The sequence below is a fragment of the Bos indicus x Bos taurus genome, chromosome 3 (assembly GCF_003369695.1).
Source record: "Bos indicus x Bos taurus breed Angus x Brahman F1 hybrid chromosome 3, Bos_hybrid_MaternalHap_v2.0, whole genome shotgun sequence".
Taxonomy (NCBI): domain Eukaryota; kingdom Metazoa; phylum Chordata; class Mammalia; order Artiodactyla; family Bovidae; genus Bos; species Bos indicus x Bos taurus.
The window spans coordinates 77,303,870-77,328,180 of NC_040078.1; the positions used below are offsets into that span (position 1 = coordinate 77,303,870).

At 43.4% G+C, this 24,311-nt stretch overlaps 1 protein-coding gene and 1 non-coding gene across 5 annotated transcripts in view; one reads left to right on the forward strand and one right to left on the reverse strand.

Annotated features, from left to right (window-relative positions):
• Window positions 1-21,137, forward strand: part of WLS (Wnt ligand secretion mediator) — a 116,538-nt gene extending 95,401 nt beyond the window's left edge. Inside the window, exons 9-12 of one of the 4 annotated variants that reach the window (XM_027536937.1) lie at window positions 1,848-1,931; window positions 8,849-9,002; window positions 12,650-12,782; window positions 20,197-20,276. In XM_027536937.1, coding sequence (XP_027392738.1) covers window positions 1,848-1,931; window positions 8,849-9,002; window positions 12,650-12,782; window positions 20,197-20,200 — 375 coding nt within the window. In that variant the 3' untranslated portion in view covers window positions 20,201-20,276. Of the gene's footprint in view, window positions 1-1,847; window positions 1,932-8,848; window positions 9,003-12,649; window positions 12,783-20,196 lie in introns of all 4 variants that reach the window. The other 3 variants (XM_027536935.1, XM_027536936.1, XM_027536938.1) reach the window with 3 other exon arrangements.
• Window positions 18,559-18,630, reverse strand: TRNAD-GUC. Its single transcript has one exon. It is a non-coding gene; the product is annotated as a tRNA-Asp (tRNA).
• Window positions 21,138-24,311: the final 3,174 nt, after the last annotated feature.

A 24,311-nucleotide genomic window follows, 5' to 3' on the forward strand; every position in this document is an offset into this window, starting at 1 on the left:
AGATCAGGCACTCAGAGATTTTTACTCCCTGACAGGCAGGGTCAACACCCCTACTCAGCCTTGAAGCAGTTACAGAAGGCAGTTGCCCCTCCGCTTCCCATAAGAATATGAGTGTAAAACTACTGAGGGGGGAATGAAACGGAAGGGAAAGGGGCAGGGCACAGCCTTTTAAAAGAATGATATGGCCATAGAACATGACAAGAACTTAGAAGTAACAGTGTCCAAGACCGGTATGAGCCTTATTATGTGCTCATTGTAATATGTTAGCACATTAAGTAATACAGCCACTAGAACCAGGACAGTTCTGAGGCTAACCATAAAAGACCAAAAAGTGGGCGGTGGCCCAATTCCTGGAAATCTCCACCCTTTCCCCAAAATAATTGGAATAATCCTCCCACTCATCAGCTTATGAAATTACTCAACCCATAAAAGCTAACCATGCCCTATTTGGGGACTCTCAAGCCTTATGAAATGGAGCACCCTCTGTGGATTGTGTTTCTCCCAAGTTTTTCTCATTTTCTGAGATAGCCCACACTCGGTCTGTAGAGTATTCCTCTCTAAATAAGTTCACTTCTTATCTATCACCTGTCTGAATTCTTTTGCGACGAAGCAAGAACTTCAGATTCACCAGAAACAGCACATCTCTGGACTCATTGAGGAACTGGTGCTCACTGGCCCCTGCTTGATAAGAACACACACACACACCCCCCACTATGCCTGGAGATGTGGGGGATATGGAAGCCTCTATTTCAAATACACAGAGATTCGCATGTGTTATAGGCTGTCTGGGCAAAATAAAAGGCTAAATCCTGCTCTAAGAGGCATCTGGCTTTCTGGCTTATCTAGGTCTTAGAGTTTTCTGTGGTATAAATGTCTTTCTATCCTCAATAAAGAGTAAACTTGTTCAGCAGGTTCTTCAGCTTTGGAATGGAATGTGGGTGCGAACTAGATAGGAGACCTGACTATAGCAGAATTGGGATTTGGCTTGGAGTGAGGCTTTATTTAAAATTCTCCTGCTGAGAATCAGCCTTTAGAGTAGGATTCAGCCCAGGTGATCTGATTTCAGTTAGCCAACTTTTCCCTAAAATATTCAGCAGGTGCTCACATAGAGTTCAGTGGTCTTTGTTTACAGATCATGCCCCTATTCAAGAGACACCCTAGACAGACTGACATCTCTGATGCAGGCAACACATTCTTAATTTTTCAAGGATCCCTTGGGCTCATGCCACTTCCTTGGAGGCATGGGCCTCATTCCTTTGTGAAAAGAGAAACAGAAACTGCAGAGCTACAGGGTTTCCATAGACAGCAGAAATAAGAGCCCCTGAATAAGAGGCCTCTCTCCCAGAGACACGGGTTCCCTCAGTACTCCTCTCAGGAAAGCAGGGGTATTTTCAGAAGCTTTGCCCGTGTCTCGAACTGGAATGACACATGAGAAAATGCAACCAAATCCACTTCATGTTGATTAATATGCACATTTCTTTTTGTTCACTGGAGCAGAATTTTATTACAACCGCAGAAAACTTGGATTTGGTAACTTTGAACCCTTGCAGAGAAGCATAACCAGCTTAGCAGAGAAATTAGCAGCCTTATGACGTGCTGTGAATGTAATTTACCAGGCTCTGGTATCACTGTTTCATGAGAGATAAGAAGCTAGGAAATATTTGGCCCAATAAATTTTTCAGCCACATTCACCTCTGCAGGAGAAATGTTACTATGTGAAATTATTTTACTGTCACTCTTAGGGATTGGTTTTACAGATTTCTTTAAAATTAGCTTTTGATAGGTTTATATTTTGAGAAAAGGATTGGTGGTAGAGTGTTAAAACTGCTTTCTTTCTTTCCTAATAGGGGCTAATTTTCAGGTTCAAGTTCCTCATGCTTATCACCTTGGCCTGTGCTGCCATGACTGTCATCTTCTTCATTGTTAGTCAGGTAAGTGGACCCAAAGAGCTCAGGATGACAATGTCCTGAAAAGGTGCCTCTACTTTACAGCAAATTCTGTGGAGCTACTGTGAAAGGAGTGAAGAAGTTGTTATGCTGGGCAGCTCATCAAGCTATTTGTTTTAGGCTGCTCTGATCTGGGACTTGTTATCACTTTTCCAGAGGCAGACTGAATTTTCCTTTCAGTGCAGTCTCATAGGAGGAAAAAGTTAGTAAATAAAAGCCTGCTGCTAGATTGAAGGGCACTTGTTTCATTCACTTAAGAGAATAACTTATCAAGCTCCGTAGCAGACTAACAATGAGCAAGTATTAATTTGATTTGATCCTTATCTAGCATTAACATAGATCCTTTTACAGTCCATCACCATTCTTTATAATAATTATATTGCCGTTTACAACATGAAATATATTTCAAAAGTCCCCTTGATAGAGCTTTATCCTTTTGCTGCTGCTGCTGAGTCGCTTCAGTCGTGTCCGACTCTGTGCAACCCCATAGATGGCAGCCCACCAGGCTCCCCCGTCCCTGGGATTCTCCAGGCAAGAACACTGGAGTGGGTTGCCATTTCCTTCTCCAGTGCATGAAAGTGAAAAGTGAAAGTGAAGTCGCTCAGTCGTGTCCGACTCTTAGCGACCCCATGGACTGTAGCCCACCAGGCTCCTCCGTCCATGGATTTTCCAGGCAAGAGTATTGGAGTGGGGTGCCATTGCCTTCTCCGATCCTTTTGCTAGTTATTTCCAAAACTCAAAATTTTGCTATACTTGAAAATCTCAGTCATGATAATGATTTTTAAATATCAGTAACTTGTTTTGAAAAGTGGAAAGTACTGTTTAAATCATGTGCTGTGCTTAGTCGCTCAGTTGGTCTGACTCTTTGCAACCCCATGGACTGTAGCCCACCAGGCTCCTCTGTCCATGGGGATTCTCCAGGCAAGAATATTGGAGTGGATTACCAAGCCCTCTTCCAGGGGATCTTCGCAACCCAGGTATCGAACCCAGGTTTCCCGAATTCAGGCAGATTCTTTACCATCTGAGCCACCAGGGAAGCTTAGGTATCTATCATTCTTTTGAGCTTCACACAAGTCTTTTGGGTAGGTAGGATATCCCAGTTTGCTAGAATATGAAATTTAATGGCCTTAGAGACATTTCCCATTTATGCTGTCTTCCACTGGGTGAGCTGTGAATGGATTACTTAACAATTCCAAGGATTAATTTTCTTATCCATAAAATGGATGTAACAGTACCACCTGAAGTAGGTGGCTGTAGGGATCATATGAAGTAATGCTTATAAAAGGATCTGTGGACTGCCTGGCACACTGTGAGCATGAATAGCTGTCCTCTTATGAATAGCAACAAGGGTGAATGTTGTGTCAAAGGATGTCCAGTAAGTTAGGGACCAGAATCAGATCTTTCTGATTTTCTTTGCCAATTGCTCTGTCATCCCTATATTTGGCTAAAATTAAGAATGTTAGTAGTGCTGGTATAGCCTTACGACAAGACTTGCCCCATTCAGCTAGCAAGCTTCCTTTTAGGAGAGGGGCTCCTAAGCTTTTTGTGTGTTCTGGACCCCTTAGGCAAACTTGGGTGAAGGCCATGGCCTTCCAAACATCCAAAAGCCTCTTCTTTGAGTGTTTTTAAGTAAACAGAATACTTGGATTTAAAAGGGAATCATACAGATAGATGGTATATATTTGCAATTATACTTTTACAGATATTTCAGATCTGTAGTATAATTGATATGAAAATATGATTTCTATTGGAGACAAAGTTGCAGGTGGTGCTAATACTATGGGAATTTATTTTTTACATTCACAATGGAAAGAAATGATAGCCTTTCAGTTAGAGACTGGTGAGAATAAAGATATAATTTTTTCTCACTCTAGTTCACTGACCCCTTGAATTCTATCCAGGGATACTCAAGCGTGCCTCTAACCCCTAGAGCCCTGTTGGCTATGTCTCAGCAGAGCTAGTGCTGCTGCTGAAGGCTGAAGTGAGTAGAAAAAAATAAATACGCATACATATCTTAGGAAGTTCTGTTCACCACCTTTGCTTTGACCTATAACAGTGCTGTGTTTGTATCAGACTGTTTGTTTATAAGACTTTGGAAACTTCACTTTCCACTCCAAATGCAGTAAAAATATTTCAAATTCTGAATAAGCTTTTTATTCAACCAGCTGAGGCTCCAACAAGGGTGTCTGAGGCCAGATTTATCCCTTGGTTGATTCCCTCATGTGACCAAAAAGCTTTCTAGTCCTCCAGTCCCTCAGTAATGCACTGTGACATGTAATACAGCTAGTTCTGCAAGGCTGAGAGAGCAGGACGCACCCTTGGAGAAACAGAACCTTGAGGAAGGTAGCTGAGGATTAAAAGGTATTACCAAGATACGTCCTCAGGGAGACAAAAAGAAAGGGCACTTTTGCTCCCAGCACGTATTTCCACCACTTTAGTTTCTTATTTATTTATTTTTGGCTGTGTTGTGTGGCATGCAGGATCTCAGTTTCCCAGCCAGGGATTGAACCCGTGCTCCCTGTAGTGGAAGCGCAGAGTCTTAACCACTGGACTGCCAGGAAAGCCTCTCTGCAACTTTAGAAAGCTGAAGTCATCCCCCACAGCCCTACCTCACCCCACTTGCTTTCTGCAGAGTCCCTCCCACCTGAAGTCAAGAGGGACTTTGTGCTGGTGTTTAAGGTGGCTATGTGTTGCCCAAATTTATCTTGTACATATTTAATTAGTGCACCTTTTTGAAGCAAAGGAGGCCAGTCTTCCAAGTTGCAGACTTTGTGGCTTTTAGAAAAAGATTGATATTCTACTGCCCTAGTATTTTCTAGCAGGGCTCCAGCCTGTGGCTGGCTTTTTATATCTGCTGCAACAGTCAACAGTCAGCCTGGAGTGGATTTCAACTCTAAGAGGGTAGCAGTGAGGTCTTTTGGATTCCATTAGCTCCTTACAGTCCTCCTGCTGGGTTTTTTTTTTTTTTTTAAGGTTTATTTTTAGATATCTAAGACGTTTTCAGGCATAACTCTCAGTGTCCCAGGTACTGTATTAATACAGTCATCAGAGGATTTATTTTTTAATGTCATTTTGGAATGTCTCAGCAATGAGCTCACCTGAAAGGAAACCTATTGGGTAACTTTTTGAAATAGATCCCAGCCTTAGGTAAAAGGAATGTATTAAAAACTCCCATTATACTCTCAGACTTGCTGGGAGAGCTTGCATTTAAGCCCCATGAAATATAATGCGAGGGGATCTCGCCAGGATATTGAAGCTCTGAGGCCAGGAATGAAAGGCTGATGGAAGCTGTGGAATGCGGTGACCTTGAGGCTTTGTAGCTGGGTACTGAGGTGCAGTCTTTTAATGCCGGCCATTTTAATGGCCTCAGTCATAGCAACCGGGCGATGGCACATCACAGTCTGGTATTTTAGTCCCTTCACTCTGGAAAAGAAAGAGGCGTTCCATTTAGAGGTGGCAGGCAGTAGGGAACAGAAGTGCAATGCAGGAAAGAAGGTCACTGACCTTCATGAAGGGGACTCCAGGTACCTGACATTCAGGTCAAGTCATATGTAGCAAGCTCCCAGAGAGCCAGTCTGCAGGTTTGTTTTTTTTTTGGGGGGGGGGGGCAGTTGGGCATGCCATCACTTCATTCTGTTACTTATAGCGGAAATGTTTCCAGTAAGAGAGCCTGTGTCTGGGATCTGGAAATCTTGTTGTGAAGTGGAATGCTGGTTGTCAAGACTACTGGGTGTAAAGGGATTTGACCTTCACTTGGCTACAGGGGTATAATTGGGTGGTTTCACACAAAAGTAAATTGTTCAAATGTGAAATCAGGAAAAACGGGGACTTTTAGAAATAAGACTTTAGGTAGAGGGGAGATTATTTTCCTTTTTCTTTTTGTGGTTGGGGCTACCTGATTTTTCTCTCTGAAAGTTTAAAGAGCGTGACTGTCACCTCTTTGCCTTAGCATTCATAAGATTTGGACTCACAAGGCCTGCTCTGTTGAGGCTGCTCGTTGTGGTATGTATTAGTGGGAATGTACTCAGAGCTCAGGATGTCTCAAGCATGAATAATTGAGAGAGGAGAGAGGAAAGCACAATGGGGTCTCCTAACAGTAGAGTGACGTTATGTATACAGTCCAGTTATGCAAATTCAACTCTTTGCCCTCAGCAGGAAATAACGCATTTAGAGATTACAAATTAAAGAGTATGGGTAATTCTGCAACTCCATTCTAAACAAGTGCACGTGTCCTGAAGCAGGCATGGGCAGGGGGCATGAATCTACTGTTTCTTCAGCCAGTCTTGGCTCCAGTGTGTCCCTCATAAGCATTTCATTTCAGTGGTTCTACTGTAAAATTGTATTTTGCATGTATATGCAGTTATATACCAAACATTACTACATCTGAGATATACAGTGCATATATATTTTATATAGATTTAAATATACACACTATATATATAGTATATATATAATGCACATATACTCTCTCTCTCTCTATATATATACTGTATAAATATATGCATAATGCCCAATTAAGTGAATTTCAAAGGAAATTTGACCTGACATAATAGTCAGGTCTCTTAGTCTCTCTAAGTGAGAGACTCATCCTATTTAAGATACTATTCCTACTCTTGTGTTGTATAGTAGTTAGGAACACCCTCCTTCTTTGGTGGGCCAGAGCCACAACTTTCCAGCTGAATAGTCTCGGGCAAGATACTCTCTGTGTCACAGTTTACCCATGAGTGGAGATGTTACCTGCCTACCTCATAGAGCTATTATTAAGGCTAAATGAGATCTTCCATACACATGGAAGTACTGTACTTAAAAGTAAGAAGAGTGACATTTGGTGATGTTTCTAAGAAGCAGTCCTGAATAGCTTGAATGCTGGTACATTATTCTAAAATCACTAATGAAATCCTTTTTTGCTAACACTTCCCTGAGCATGTCATATAGCGAATTATTTCCCAAAGGAAATAGCTTAGTGATGGTGGTTTGTTTATGAATCACAAAAATGAAAAATTATGTATGACCAAGGTCAAACTAAAAGTAAATAAGCGATAAGTCTATAATTCATTAACCTGGTTAACTGACACTCCAGGTCTTCCAGAAGGAAATACCTGCCCTTATAGCTTTATTCTTCCTGGTGGCCCTGTAAGTCATATGAGTTATACAGACTTTTGGTATATGGGTCTATACCAAATGAATATAGACCCACAGCCTCATAAACAGGAGGTGAAAGCAACCTACTTGCATAAGTCATTAACATTTAGAGATAGCTTGCCATCTTATACTTTAGCTGCTAGAAGGAGGGGCTCCTAGAGATGGATTATGTAATCCAGCCTATTAAGCTATCACAGAAACAGCTGTCTAACACTTTCTTTTATTCCCATTTAAGGTTTCCTGTGGGCTTCCCTTGTGGCTCAGCTGGTAAAGAATCCGCCTGCAATGGGGAAGACCCCAGTTCGATCCCTGGGTTGGGAAGATCCCCTTGAGAAGGGAAAAGCTACCCACTCAAGTATTCTGGCCTGGAGAATTCCATGGACTGTATAGTTCATGGGGTCGCAAAGAGTCAGACACGACTGAGCAACTTTTACTCTCAAGATTTCCTGTAGAAGGCAGTAGTCAAAATCATTTCACTGATCTCAGAACCAGCACAAATTTTTAGTTCCTCTGCTCCACAGTTTTCTTGACAGTTCTTAGTGCAATCCAAATGTCATCAGATAGCTCTTAAAACAATTACCATGTCATCAACATAGACAAAACCAGCCTCAAAACATTCTTGCCAAATTATAAAGCATATGAAAGCTTCATAATTACCTTCTTGAGTGGCTTACATATGTAACATTATAAAATAAGATTTATTGAATGTTTTCTGTGGGCCAGGAAATTCCTAAAAATATTTTTACCTAATTCTTCTTAGTGGTTAACCCTGCAAGTTTTTATTTTGTACCTAAGAAAACTGAAGTTTAGAGTCTTAATCTTACTTCTCTTACATTAAACAGAAAAGGAGTGGGAGAGCCTGGATTTGAAGCCAGGTTTCTGACTTTGAGCCTGTGTCTTTCTGCTTCTCTACACTGCCCCACCCAGGAAAACTACTCAGTCCAAGGACCATTTGTTTATTTAATGAATGCTGTGGTACATCAGGTCCTGAAGATATGGCAGAAAACAAACCAGAACTGGTCTTGCCTACAAGGTGTTTATATCCACCTTGCAGAAGGTGGAAGGTGGATAGCAGGGGAGGAACTATAACCGTGGAGAAGTGTTAGACGCAAATGCAGGTTCATTAAATTAGGTGTAACAATGTACTACTGTTTTAGGAAGAAGTACTCTCCAGGTGATGCTGATGTGCAGGCAAGATGAGAACCACTGACTTTGTGCCCGACATAGGAAACCCTCAGTTAACCTTAATTCATCCTAGTATGATTCAGATTGAAAAATGGAATCTTGGGGCTTTCTTGGTGGTCCAGTGGTTAAGAATCCACTTTGCAGTGTAAGGGACACCGATTCAGTCCCTGGTCTAGGAAGATTCCACATGCTGCAGAGCAGCTAACCCCGTGTGCCACAACTACTGAGCGGGTGCTCTCGAGTCCGTGCGCCACAACTAATGAGCCCATGTGCTACAACTCTGAAGCCCATGCACCTAGAACCTGTGCTCTGCAACAAGAAGCTGCCACATTGAGAAGCGTGCACACTGCAACAGAGATTAGCCTCCACTCACCGCAACTAGAGAAAGCCCATGTGGAGCAACGAAAACCAACCACAGCCACAATTTTTTAAAAGAAAACCTTTAAAAAAATGGAATCTTACATGGCCCTTCACTTTTCCAAATATGGGAGAGACTTGGTGTTTGTGTTAGGTGATTGTTACATTGGACTTGTTTCCTATTGGTTCCAATTGAATGTCACCCCTTTTTCCCATAGGTGACTGAAGGCCATTGGAAGTGGGGTGGTGTCACAGTCCAAGTGAACAGTGCCTTTTTCACTGGCATCTATGGCATGTGGAACCTGTATGTCTTTGCTTTGATGTTCTTGTACGCGCCATCCCATAAGAACTATGGGGAAGACCAATCCAACGGTGAGTTCTTTGGCATAGCTTTATTCAGGATAAGTAGGCTTCTGACTCTTCAAGACTTAGGCAGCAAAAGCTCCAGGTTCCCTAGTGAAATGTTTTCTCCAAGTGTGAACAAGTACCTCTAGGGACTCTGGGGCCATAAGACAAAAAAGCCAATACAGGACTGATATTTCTATGAATCCTCATTTTAAAAAATATTTAAAATGCATTGGGCATATTACATTCTAGTTTACAATATCTCCCAGTCTTACTACAAAAATTAAATTTGCTTTCCTTAATTTTTTGAACAAAGTTGACTATTGAAAAGTGTGCCAAATTTATTCTTCTAGTTTGAGAACCACAATCTGAGATACTGGGTGGATGGGGACTGGCCCCTGAGTTGAAGTGGAGCTGGCTTCATTTTTTCCCTGCTCATCCTCCTGTAAGCCTGTCGACTTGTCCAAACCAATGGCCATGCTCCTGTCCCCATCGCCTTCCTCCCCTTAAGTGCTAGTATGTGCTATCTGTGGTGCTGATGCTGCAAGGAGCCTTGGAGAACTTAGTCTAGCAGTTCTACAGATGAGGAAACTGAGACCCAAGAGAAGGGAGGGACTTGCCTGGGACTTCTCTACCAGCCATGGCAGAGGGAAATGAACACTGCTGCCTGGGCCAGTGCTAGTAACATGGAAGAGGGCCTGGTAAGCAACGCATCTGATAGCTCCTTTTTCTTTGCATACTTCAGCCTACATTGTTTGGCTCCACCTTTATTCTTCTCTTTTTTCATACCTGCTTTACCCTGAAGTGACAGTGTTAGTCACTCAGCCATGTCCAACTCTTTGTGACCCTATGGACTATACAGCCTGCCAGGCCCTCTGTCCATGGAATTGGAGTGGGTTGCCATTCGCTTCTCCAGGGCATCATCCCAACCCAGAGATTGAACCCAGGTCTCCTGCATTGGCATTGTCTGAGCCACTAAAGCCCTGGCCATATGCCTATCCCCCAGATATATCCCACCTCCATCTGGGCCTGACAAAACCCTATTCATCTTTTGAGTCTATTCAAAATGTTTCCTCCTAATCACTCTAGTTGGCGTGTGGCAAATTATATTCAATAGAATATTGTTGCCATGGGATGCTGGTAGGTTTTCGTGGTCAAATAAGTTTGAGAATCATTGGGTTTTTAATCATCATTATTGTGATTTACTGTAGGATATATTAATGCCTTTAGCACACTAATTTGTACTGTTAAGTCTTTTAAAATGGGTAGGGGTAACAGCATTTCCAAATTCTCAAGTCATTTGGCCCTGCAACCTTTTTCCAGGCTATTTTTTTGATGTTCTAAAGAACAAGCTCATGTCCTCTTCATTGGCTGGAGGATTCTTAACCATTGGACCACCAGGGAAGTCCTGCATTAATGCTTTAGAAATAAGAGTTCTAGATTAGCTTTCTTATTTCACAGATGGGCCAGTGATCTTGAGACAGGGCTGTGATGACATGAGAGAGAGGGCAGGGAGAAGAGGGCATCTGTGCTGAGGGTCAAGGGTAGTGGAATGGTCTCACCCACGGTCTGCAATACTACACCTGACTCTGTACAAAAGCATCCTAGACACCAGGGTTCTCTTCCTTCCTACTCCATGACTTCCTGTCATACTCAGTATCTCTGGCTATAGGTCCTGGGCAAGTGTAAAGACCATTGGCTCACCTATCTCACCTGCCCACCTCTTGGTCTGAGTGACTTCCCTTCTAGAAAGTATGTGAGCTGGGTAGGCTCCAGCTTCCTTTCTACTGCCAGCACTGTGTTTTCCATATGCATGGTGATTGGGAGCATGTGGTCTCTCTGTTGTTGTTGTTCAGTCGCTAAGTCATGTCTGACCCTTTGTGACCCATGAACTGCAGCATGCCCGGCTCCTCTGTCCCCCTCTCTCTCTCAGAGTTTGCTCAAATTATGTCCATTAAGTCAGTGATGCTCTCTAAACATCTTATCCTCTGCCACCCCTTTCTCCTTTTGCTTTCAATCTTTCTCAGCATCAGGCTCTTTTCCAGTGAGTCAGCTCTTCACATCAGGTGGCTAAAGTATTGTAGCTTCAACATCAATCCTTCCAATAAATATTCAGGGTTGATTTCCTTTAGGATTGATTGGTTTGATCTCCTTGCTGTCCAAGGGACTCTCAAGAGTCTTCTCCAGCACCACAGTTCTCTCTCCATGGCCTTCTAAAATGCCAGAGGAAGAGGTTCTGGACTTGTTAACAAAAATCTTGGTTTCATTTCATGGCCATCCTGTTGGACTGTGACAGAAACCATATGGACCTGTCCTTGACTTGAGAGTATTAAGCAGGAACCTAGTAGGTGGAGTTCCTGCCTTCCAGGGAAATGCCACCTATAGCAGTAGCTGGACTTCCCGGGATGTTGGAATGATAATCCTAGTGGGTAAAAGTTATGGGTATGCTGAAGCAGTTTTTGGATGTAAACTGTTCTGCTTGTTTTTGTTGTGTGACTTGTCAAACTGCTTGCCCTCCCTGTGCACCACTTTTCCCACCTGTAGATGATCTCTTAAAGTCTTCTGGGAACATAAAATTTTGTGATTGTTTTCCTTCCTATTAGCAGGGAAGGGGCAGAAGAGCACCTCCTTCATATAGTGGCCATCCAGGGGGTGATTCTGTCACATGTAAGGGTTTTCTAAACACTGGTAAGAATTCACCCAAGCCCAGCACTTTCAGGCACATGCGAGGCCAGAGCTGCGGCCAAGCCTACAGGGGCAGGATGACTGCCTTCTACCCAGTGACACTGGATGCTTGACCTGTGAGCCAGGTGCTAGGCGGCTCCCATGAGGACTTCTCATCCAGGACAACAGCCACCGTCCTAGGCTTCAAACCTTGCAGTTGAGGAAAGTACTTGATTTGTTCCCCAGTAGATTTGTTGCTGTTGAAGACCACACAACACACAGATCTGCAATTTCACAGAAAGCTCAAAGCTATTCTCCATAGGAGGTCATATTCCCCGAATCCCATGCCAAGAGGTGTTCAGAAACAGACATGGTTGTTCTGGATTGTCGTTTACGACTGGGTTGTGCTGCCTGCATGTAGTGGCCACGCTCTAGGGGTGCTGTATGTCCAACATTGAGGAAAACAGTCCCTTATTGTAAAGAGTGGTCCTGCCCAACATGCCAGTAGGGCCCTGGTTGAAAATCATTCAAGCAGTCCAGCGGCAGACTCTTCGGGGACCCTGTTCTGATCATAAACGCAATAGTCACACAATTCAGCATCTCTGTGGTGATGACACGACCCACTGTGACTCTGCAGCAGTCAGCGAGCCCCTGGTGGCTTTCTGTGCTTCTCGCGTCCCTGGGCAGTGCTGTGTCTGGAAAGGGCTTGTCCAAGTTGGGTTCTCTGATCATTTTCCTTCTCTGCTCTCTTTTTATCTCCTCATCCGCTGCCAGACCACACACTGTATCACAGGAATTATGGAGCATTTACCAAGATTTTGAAGCTCCTTGGAAAGAGCTAATTTGGAATAGTACGTGGAAACCTAGAAAATGAACTCTCAGAGGGATACACTGTATTTTTAAATTCTCTGAGTCTCTGGATGGCGTTCCTCCTCCTCCCCCCAGCCTTCTTTCCCTTTCTTGTGGAAAGTTTTTATTTTTAAATGGCTTGGACTCCCTCCCCACTCTAGCTTTTAAGGTCCAGAGCCAAGAATTTGGATTTCTTGCTATGGAGAATGAATCCCAGGTGTGTTGTGTTCTTCTTGCCTTCGTGAGATGGATCCTGGGTGGACCGCTGGAAAAAAGCTCATTTCCAGGAACTTGGTAAGCAGTTTCTGATGCAGCGGAAGCCAGGGAGGCTAAGGAAAGAGAAAGAGACATTAAGAAGCATTTTGTTTGGGAGATGGAAAGAGATGCCGAGAAGTATATATATGTGGAGGGGGAGTGGGTAGGAAGAAAGTGAAAGTAGAGAGCTTGGATTTTTGCTTCTCTCGTTCCGTCAAGGAATGGCGGAGAGAAAAGAAGTGGGAGACAGGTTTGAGAAAGGGTCGGTTTCCAAAGCACATTTTCTCTCACATAATTCTGTTTCTCTTTATTGTGTGGCTTGGAAAGCGACCCATAGAAATGAAGCAGTGGGTACCGCAGTGCTTAGCACTGTGTGGGGTTTGAGAGGATGAGCGATAAAGACACAGTCCTTGCTCTCACAGAACCAGTAGCCCGGTCTGGGAGATGAGACTTCCTCCTCTGCCTCTTGAAACCCGGGACGTGGCAGGACGGCTCCAGCCAAACTGTCCGAGCCAGAATGTTTTCATGTGTCAGCGGCTGATTGGTGCCGCAGGGGTGTGGTGGTCTGGGTTCCAAACTGCTGGTTGATCCACTGTAGCTACAGTGTTGGCATAATAAACACGTTCAGATCAGTCTGTATGTGTGAGACGATCAATGTGTTCGTCTGTTTACAGACAATCATTTAGTCTGTATAAGGATATACATATACGCAGTCAATGGAATACACTTTTTTTTTAATCTAGCAAAGATACTTCAGATTCTCTTTCAGGAACCATTCGCATTTCCTGCCCTGCTGCTCCTGGGTTTTCATTAAAGCTCTTCCTTTTGCATGTGTGCATGCTAATGCTGCTTCTGTCGTGTCCGACCCTTTGCAACCCGCTGGACTGCATCCCACCAGGCTTCTCTGTCCATGGGATTTCCAAGGCAAGAATACTGGAGTGGGTTGTCATGCCCTCTCCAGGGGATCTTCCCAACCCAGGGATCGAACCCGCATCTCTTGCATCTCCGGCATGGCAGGCAAATTCTTTACCACTAGCACCACCTGAGAAGCCTACTCTCCCTTTTACCTGTTTCCATAACTGCTCTGTGACTCATTGCTGATGTCTTCCCAGGCAGAAATGAACTCCAGCACAGGCTGGTGGTAACCCTTAGCCCAGAGAGAAGGCTTCATACCCCAGGGGCGCGACATCGATGCCCTGCCCACAGGACGCACTGACCAGATTCCCTCAGTTACCGGTTCATGTAGAGAAAAAAGTTGGAGCTGCTTAGGAAGTCAGACAATTCTCGATACTAGGTTTCATTTTTGTGTTATTTCGTCTACGAAGTTCTTGTCAGAAGGTTTTAGAGAAAAAGTAAGAAATGGAATTCCTGACTGGATGACATAGGGAACAGGAGACACTAGTTGCCGACAGGTTCCTTTCTATTTCTGTTTGTACTGAATGGCTTCTGTCTGACACACCCTTTCTTTTGGAAGCCACAGCAGCAAGCCCGGGCCCCATGCCTTCGGAGCTACCGCTTGGTGTCAGTTTAGCTTCTGGAGGCCCCTGAGGTCTCCAGCTGCTTGTTTCACAGGAAAAGGTGGCTTTGGCCTTTGTTGCCTCAGTAAATGTTTGGTCTGAGTTGTGAGGCTTAAACAGTGGCTGCTTTTTATTGCGATCTTTCCCCTGCTTGTGTGTTAGATAACATGCTCACACCCATGGTTTCCCTGGCTTCCCCTTGATGTCTGTGAGCAGTGATGGCCTGGGTCTTGCCCCCTGGACTGGACTCAGATTCTGAAGTGAGGCTTGACATCCTGTGTCTTCACATGTTCTCCCCCCGTGTGTGTCTATATCCTAATTTCTTTTTCTCATGAGAAGTTGTTCAGTTGCTAAGTTGTGTTAGACTCTGTGATCCCATGGACTACAGGTCGCCAGGCTTCCCTGTCCTTCACCATCTCCTAGAGTTTGCTCAAACTCATGTCCACTGAGTCAATGATACCATCCCACCATCTCATCCTTTGTCACCTCCTTCTCTTCCTGCCCTCAACCTTTGCCATCATCAGGGTCTTTACCGATGAGTTGGCTCTTCACATCAGGTGGCAAAGTGTTGGAGCTTCAGCTTCAGCATCACTCCTTCCAGTTCAGGGTTGATTTCCTCTTGGATTAACTGATTTGATCACCTTGCTGTCCAAGGGACTCCCAGGAGTCTTCTCCAGCACCACAGTTCGAAAGCATCAATTCTCTTGGATGCTCAGCCTTCTTTATGGTCCGATTCTCACATCTGTACATGACTGCTGGAAAAAACATAGCATTATGGTTACATTGGATTAGGGTTCACCCCAGCGGCTTCATTTTAAACTAGTCACCTCCTTAAAGACCCTGTGTCTAAATACTCACATCCTGAGGTACTGGGAAATAGGACTTCAACAAATGAATAGGGATGGCATATGATTCCAGCCATCATGCTAAGACTGCACGCAAAATGTCCTGGCTTTATGTGTTCCCTTCTTAGGCCTGGTGCTGAGTGTCTGGAGACAGGAAATGGCACACTTCAAGCCTGTTATAAACTGTCTTGATGGTTGAAAGGAATTGAGAGATGGCTGGACCCAGGGTTCCTGAACCCTGTGTCACCAAGATCTCACTCTGCCTTATTGCCCAGAAGGGATCACAAAGGCTGAGTCCTCCCAAAGCACACCTGTTTTCTAGCTGCATGTTTGTCCCTAAACCCTGGTGGGGAACACCAGTTTTGGGGTGTGGGACGAGAAACCAGGCAGAGCAGGGAGCAGCTGGACCAGCCCATGCTAGGACATCTCAGTGGGTATTTTATTTTATTTTATTTTTTTTCCCTTAAGATGCATTTTTATTTAAAGTTTTCTGGCTGTGAACTGTCCATTCAATAGCCAATCAATCCAAAAATTTATTTTTAGACAAACCAATTATTTGGGCTTCCCAGGTGGCGCTAATGGTAAAGAACAGCCTGCCAGTGCAGGAGACTAAGAGATGTGGGGTTCGATCCCTGAGTCAGGAAGATCCCCTGGAGGATGGCATGGTAACCCACTCCAGTATTCTTGCCTGGAGAATCCCATGGACTCAGTGGGTATTTTAATGATCACTTAACTACATACCAGATACTGTCCTGGTGATTTACATTCTTTAAAAAAAGAGAAAAAAAAATTTTTTTTTAAGATTTAGAAAACCCACCATTCACCAGTTTGTTAACACCCAAAATGCAGAAAGAATGTAATCTTAAGAGTAAACAACAGTCCTTGATATGGAAATAATTTCGCTTTACAAACATTACTCGTGCCTTGATTTTTTTCATTTTGCCATGAACTAGGGACATCATTATCATTTGAGCTTAGCTTTGAAGGTGAATAGGAGGAGATTTGTTGTGGGAAAAAAATTCCACAGAAAAGGCAGGGGTGTTAGAGAAAGAACATAAAGTCTCGAAGAGGACACAGATGGTTTGGAATCCTGACTCCAATATATACTGTGACCTCAAGAAATAAATATGAACTCATGGTGTAAGAGTTGTCTGGCTTCCACATCTGCATAATGAGGTGTTAATTTACCCTAGTGCTTGTGAGGACAGAATTAGGTAGCCCTTATTAATATTAGAAAACGGTGGCTCTCTCCCAAATTTGTGAAACAGCCTTGAAATTCAATTAGAAGTTCCCCTTCTTTTGACTAAAGTATCCAGAGACATACAAATGATTGTCACTAGAATGCTGCCAATCTTAGGAAGCTGTGCTCATTATTATATCATTAGAGTGCATTTTGTATAGCTTTCTACATCCCCAGTATGCATTCCAGGCAGTTAAAATCCAGCAGCAGCTGCATATCCATGGATGTGATATGGATCCACTGATAGTCCTTTGAGATTACATTCAATGCCAGAGATTGGTCTCATTTCACAATGGTTCAAAATAAGCCTTCATCTTATTCTTGATTAGCTGAGATGAATTGACATCATAACTAGGGAAAGAGACTTACTGCAAACTAAAGAATTCTTTTTTTTTCCTTTCATAATTTATTCTTTTCCATTTATTCTGCCCTTCCTTCCTAATAAACAACATATCACATTTTTGGAAGGGCTTTTTTTTTGTCTTGGAAGGGAAAAGACTTCAAGCATGTTTGTGTGCTGAGCAGCAGAAGCTGAGGGAGGGAGGGTAACAGATGGAGTGAGACCTTGGCAGAAGAGGGAGTTTGATGGGATCCCCACTCCTGCTATGTCACTGCCATATTCCCATCCGTTCCCTAAGGGGAAAATGTTGGCCTTCATGGTACAGTAAAACCGTGCATGATCATAGATTTTGCTAGCCAGAATCCCATTGATCTGGGCTCTCATTCCAGCTCTGCCGGGAGCAATCCTGGTCACATTATAGAAATTCATTGCCTCTTTGAGCCTCGGTGTCTTCACATCTTAGTAGGAAATACTGGGCATGCTAAGCCCCTAATCGTGTATATGGTAAATACTCATAAATAATAGCTCTCTTTACTATCAACACACTGATGTTGTGTGCTATAAATTCTCTTTCATCAGATGCAAAAGCAAAATTAATATGCTGAACAATTCATCCAAGTTGTTGTATGTATATATTTATGATGGTAATGCATCGCACAGGGACTCATACTTCACCCGTAGTCTCAATGGCAGTTGGAAACTTGAATATTTCAGAGTCAGCATAGCTTAAGGTTGAGGAGCCTGGATTCTGGAGCCTCATTGCTCCAGTTTCAACACCACATCCTGTTATCAACTTGGGCCTCGGGAAAGTTACTTGACCTCTCTCTGCCTCAGTTTCTTCTTCAAAAGAATGAGGATGATGAAATAGTACCTCTATCAAAGGGTTGGTAATGAGGATTAAATGCATTAATATTTATAAAGTGTTTAGAATAGAGTCAACATAGGACAATATTTGTTAAAAAAAAAAAAAAAAAAACAAGTAATTTTGTTATTCGTGTGATGTAATCTGTAGGGTTAGACACATTTTCTAGGACCTGCTAATTGGAATCACATTTTAAGCTTAAATACTTGGCACCTTCGGTTCAAAACTGAAGTAGAATTACACTCTATGTCTATTTCCAAGAAGTCTTCAATGAAAGGGATTTCTTAGGTAAACACTTGGAGCTGTTAATGGGTCTACTCGGGTGGTCAGGACTCTCTTTGAAATTTTGATGACTTTCAGACATGCAGATCATGGAATCTGCTTTGAAGTTTTGGTGGTTCAGCCAGATATGCAAATTCAGAACTAGCTTTGAGCAAGAAATTTGAGATTTATACCTATTCTTGAATGAGGAGTGAGCCAGAAGTTGCAGCAGTGAGAGAACAAGTTAGTGACCTGGGAAAGGCTCTTCGTGGCCCCACGAAGCTCTGTGTAAAACCTTTAGGCAGACTTTCCACTTATTAGTGCTGTGCCAAGGGTCAGGAGTGTTGGAGGCTGAATCGACACCCCTCTGGTACCTGCTCCAACCCCTGTCCTTTGATGGGATACTTGCTGTACTGTGCTAAGTCAGTCATGTCCGACTCTGCAACCCTGTGGACTGTAGCCCACCAGGCTCCTCTGTCCATAGGGATTCTCTAAGCAAGAATACTGGAGTGAGTTGCCATGTCGTCCTCCAGGGAATTGTCCCAACCCAAGGATCGAACCCAGGTCTTCCTCATTGCAGGCAGATTCTTTACCATCTGAGCCACCAGGGAAGCCCAAAAATACTGAAGTGGGTAGCCTATCCCTTCTGCAGGAGAACTTCCTGACCCAGGAATCAAACCAGAGTATCTCGCATTACAGGCAGATTCTTTACCAGCTGAGCTATCAGGGAAGCCCAAAAGGGCATGTTGCCTCCCCATCAGGGAATCGAACCCTGGTCTCCCACGTGACAGGTGGGGATACTCACCACTATACTAAAGAGGAAGGTGGTGGGCTACTTGCTAGTACAGCCCCAAATTGCCATTAGCTGTCTCTGCAACACTAATGACCCTCCTTCTAGGACGAAGGATTCTCCTGGGTAGAGAGCTGCCATGCCAGCACTTCATAAGACTGATGTAGTTCCGCAGCCTCCGAGGGTCTACAGTGAAAACCTAACACCGTGTGGCACTCATGAAGGGCACCAGCCAGGCAGCCTGCAGGGCCAGTGAGTGGGTGGTCCCTGGGTTCCTAAGGCCTTCAGATTCATGGATTCGCAGCAGGTCCTAAACTACTGACAAGATGTTAGTCCTGAGGGTCAGACTAGAGCTTTCTTCTAAGTAAAGGTATGGAATCCCAATGGAAAACAGAGCTTGTGTATTTAATTCCATGCTTTGAACTAGGAAAAATTTTAATCCTCAAAACTATGAAATCATATGTGTACATGTGTAAGTATAAAAATCCCAGGTATAACCATAACCTCTTGTTCTCCAGTCCCCCTCTCTGCAAATATGACTATATACATGCACCCCATACACAGTCTAACTGAGAAGCATTGGGTGTGGGTTTTTTCGTTTTCCCTTTGCCAGTTATATATTCACAGAAAAGGAAATGACAACCCACTCCAGTATTCTTGCCTGGGAAATCCCATGGACAGAGGAGCCTGGCGGAGTACAGTCCATGGTGTTGCAAAGAGTCGGACATGACTGAAGCAATTAAGCATGCGTGCAGTTATATATTCACTTAAATGTCTCATGGCAGGTAGCAGACTTTAAGGGTTTAACACAGAAACTTATTTTTCTCCTGATAGTTGAAAAGAGGCCACATTATGCCATTTTAGCAGAGGAGTACCTGTGTTCACTGGAGATGACTCCAAAACACTGGTGTTGTGTAGAATCCTGGAGGCAGCAGAAAATTCAGAGCACATTTCTGGTACTTTTTTCCTTGGTAGAGAAACCCCCTAATTATTCCTAAAGGCATTACATGTAGTACCCTATCCAATCTTTTGGTAAATATAGGCAGGTTTTCTTTGCCTTCACATGGCATAGCTGCTTTGTAAATTATTCACAGCAAATGTGTATGTGGTCTTGGAATCAGACCTTCCTTCCTGTCTCCATCATGTGTCTGCACCTCTTCCTGGCCTCCCTCCCAGCTTCCTCACCTATAAAGCTGGCAAGACCAGAGTGCCTGCCTCAGAGGGCAAAACCACATGATCATCTCAATAGATGCAGAAACAGCTGAAGCATTTGACAAAGATCATGTATAAAGTGTTGAGAATAGCACTAGGCACAAAGTAAGCTCTCATTAAATGTTAATAATTACTATGAATAATATAAGCACTAAGCTGACTCATCTGTTATTAAAATCTTTCTTGGAAGACAAAAATGTTAAGAAATTACTGCCAAGTCCGAGTACAAAGGGTGGGAGTCAGCCCCAATTTTAGGTATCTGTGCCATAAGTTTTCTCTCTAAGCTCTGAATGTGAAAGAGGTCTGGTTGGGGAGCTGTTAGTGAGGAGAATCCCTGCTTTCTCCTTCCTCCTTGATCACATCTAATACCAAAATCCCTGTTTCAGGTGATCTGGGTGTACACAGTGGGGAAGAACTCCAGCTCACCACCACTATCACCCACGTGGACGGGCCCACTGAGATCTACAAGTTGACCCGCAAGGAGGCCCAGGAGTAGGAGGATTCCACCTGACTGGGACTTCCCGCCACATCCCAGCCATTTTTACTAGAACGGGAAGCGTGCCAGAGAGCTCCACATGCCAACGAACGCTCTGTCTCTTAGCTGTGGTTTCTTGGACCAGTGGTGTGGACATTTGTCAGCTTGCCTTCTGACAAGTAGTTCCCGGAGACAGACTCCTGCAGCCACTAATGTGTTGTGTATGATAACAAAACCTCTGGTATGACACATTTTCTGTGATCATTGTTAATTAGTGACATAGTAACATCTGTAGCAGGTGGTTAGTAAACCTCATGTGTTGGGGGTGCACTCCTTGGGGAATGGTTTGGGCCAGATGGGGTCTATATGGAGTGGAATATTTGACTCCTTTTTTTCTTGTTTTTAGGTTCTAGGATAGAGTTTAACATTCTTTGCAGTCCAAGATGGGCTGGTGTCATAGTCTTCTCACTCCTAATCCATGACCACTTTTTTCCCTATTTATATCACCAGGTAGCCTATTGAGTTAATATTTAAGTTGTCAATCGATATGTGTCCCTATTTTTTAAGGCATAATATAAAATAACCGAATTTCATGAGAAGATCTATTACACCAGGGGCATTTCAGCTTTGAAACCAAATCTGTGTATCCAATACTAACCAGTCTGTTGGATGTGGGTTTTAAAAAAAATGTTTGCTAAACTATCCAAGTAGGATTTATTGTATTAAATGGCCTTTGGGTCTAAAAAACTTTTTTAACCTCTTGCTTAAAATGTGTTTTCTTTTGATAAGATGCTTCAAACAGCCTCCACAAGTGTAGATCTGATCATTTAAATAAACCTGTATGTATATGCATGTATGTGTATGCACACCTCGTCCTCCTGCTCAGCCGGAACACATGCATGCAGATTCTTTTTTTTGAGTTGTGTCTATGGGGTGGGGGGAAATAGCTTTATGAAAAATTAAAATATTTTGCCATCAAAGTTTTGGGGGCAGTATATATTTCTGGAAATAGGGTAACATTTTCTGCACTGCATGGTTAACCTCCACTGGATGGCATGTGTGGCAAAAAGCGTGTGTGTGTGGGGCAAGTTAAATGATTTAGACGTAGACTATGACTCCCCTCCTATGCCCAGTTCCCCAAGTAGACTGTGTCATTGTACTTTAACTCTGCCATTGGAAAGGCAACGTAATACAGCAGAGAAAGAATAGTGGGTGGGAGGTTAGAAGGCAGTGTTTCCTAGCAGAGGTCTGACATTTATTACATAGTGTGACCTTGTTGAAGCCACCTGACCTGGCTGTTCCCTCACATATAAACTACCATTCATGAAGTTTTAACTGCTTCACGGGGTGGCAGTGCAAATTAGATCAGTTAATGTGTATAGAAATGCATTTTAAACTCTAAAACTGTGTAAATATGTTCTTTTTGGAGTCTAAAGACAATTTCATGAGTGTCCTGTTTTTCAGACATCGATGCCTGGAGGTTTGGGACACAATCCACTTAATCTGCCTACTCAGCACTCCTTCTCTATCCTTTCTTTTCCCTGATTTTGGCTAAAGCTGTGGTAAATAGTGATGGGAGGAAATATTTTGGTTTTGGCTGTTCTCTCAGGCCTTTTCCTGTCCTGGTAAACATTTGATGGTGTCTGATCCAGTGCACTCAGCATCCACTTCTGATTGATCACTGTGGTGCCAGGCTTTAAATGTAGCCCATGTCTCACAGTCTGAAAGGGAAGACGAAGTTAAAATACAACAAGTAATCTCGTGCCCCAGAGGATGGAGGCAGAATTTCTCCAAGGAGATGAGAAAAGGGCCTGAGATAGATCTTGAAGAAGAAGTAAGATTTTACCAGGGCTGAAGGACAAAGGGAACAGCAGGATGAAAATCATACAGGAAGTGAAGAATGGAGAATGCTTAGATAAAGCTGGTCATCAGGCCTGGCTGGCATATAGAAGGAGTGGAAATAGCAGAAGGTAAGCCCCATGCATCTGTGAGCCAAAATGAGAAGGGTCCTTAATGCTGTGGGAAGAGTTATCAGACTCAGCCTAGGGTTTTATGTGGAGACGTGATATGATCAGAATTACTGCAACAGAGAGGCTGGACAAGCCCAGGAAAAAGATCACAAAGGCTGAAAACAGGGCAATAGTAGAGGACATGGAGTAGATCAGATTAGTTTTGGAGATAGAAGTGGCAAGGTTTGGGCATTCTGAATGTGGACATGAAAAGCAACAGCAGAGTCCAATGTCAAGCCCTTTGAGGAGAGAGAATGGTATGGCTCTTTAAGGATTCCTGGAGGGGCAGCGTCAGTGAGTCTATCACCTAAGGGTATGTATCCATACTAGAAGTTAAGTCTAGCAAGCTTACCTAAAGGAGAGACTTTAGCAGAACCTTCCAAGAGCACCAATACCAGTAATTCATGGACCTTTCCACTAGAACAGTTCCATTTACTAGCTGTCTGTCTCTCTAGCTTCCGAAGTAGGGGAGGTACATGAGTGGCTCAGTCTCAGGCAAGCGGCTGCCCCTTGCTGATCAACTGTGATCAGGAAACCAAGTCCAGTGGCCGCTAGCAGATTACCCTGTGGATTGGGGTCAGTTTCTGAAGAATGGAGAGTCCATTTTGAGTTGGCACACAGTCAGAAAACATGTACTACAGTGGGCCAGATGAGAAGTTTGGATTTGCTTGGGCTGGGTTTTCAAAGCTGTCTTCTGGAAGAAATGACAAGCTAACAGAAGCAAGAGGAGAAGCAGACCAGTCAGGGAAGGAGGCTTTGCAGCCATCACTGAGAATGACGTTGAGCTTGGCAGAGCATCAAAACATCACGTAACTATGGTGAACCAGACACGGCCATATTTAAGAGGTGGCAGAAAGAAACTGAGGTAGGTGACTCATAGCCATGCAAAGTATCAAAGAAGCCAAAGAAAGAACCAGATCAAGGGGGGAAAGTTAGATACCCTGAGAAACTCAACAGCGTTTAAAGATTGAATAAGGCATGTTGGATTTGGCATTGATATGTGGGACCTCATGGCAAGTGCAGCAATTAGACGTAGAATAAGATCAGTGAGTGCTCGTGATGGGAAGATAAGAGGTAGGATGGTGGCTCCAGGAGAAACCAGAGTCTGAGGAGAAAATGGGACTGGATTTGTAGACATTGAGGGTGAGAGTCAGCCATGAAGTCAAGATGATGATGAAGTAGCTTACGCCCCAAGAAGGTCAGAGACTTGGGATAAAGGACACAAGCTGATGAGTTAGTTTTGACAGAGTGAAAGGTCACTTTTATCCAGAGACAGGAGAGAAGTAACCAGTGGATGCTGAAGGAGAAACTTGAGGTCAAAAGAAGAGAAGTTGGCAACCGGTCCCTCTGTGTGTTCTGTTTTCTCTTTTCCCCTTGAACATGAAATGAGCCTAGAGTTGTCCTGAAGAATTTCTCGGTTTCAACAATGCAGGTAGAATACATTTGTTTTCAATCAGCAGAAAGTTCAAGAAATGCTTCAAGAGGTGAGAAAAAGCCTGTAATAAGGACTATCAACCCAGAGCAAAAATTAATTGTTGGTCATGCATGTTTTACTAATTGTCTTAAAATTTTTAAGTAATTTTGAAGAATATGATAATTGTAATAAGTTTAAAATTCCCCAACTGTCTGCTTTTTAAAAATAAGAAAACTTGCCATTTATGCAACAAACAGGTAAAATACAATTGATATTTCCCATAGAAAACAGTCAGTTTTATATTGACTTATTGGGTTCACCAGGTGTTAATCCTACATTTTCCCCTTAGGGGAAGAAAATGTCTATAATAATGAAATAAATAGTTTCTTTCACAACCTCTAGGTAATTCTAATCATTTCTCAGAACCGAGAGGATGCCTCAATTCTGATGCCAGAGAGCTGTTGGAAGTCGCACCCCTGGGATCCCTGCAGGTACTTTGAGAAAGTCTACAAAAATGTTAGAAGGCAGGTTATTGGTCTCATCCTCATCTTAGCAGTTCCAGAAACTCTATATTGTCAACTCTTTCAAACAGATCAAGTTCTG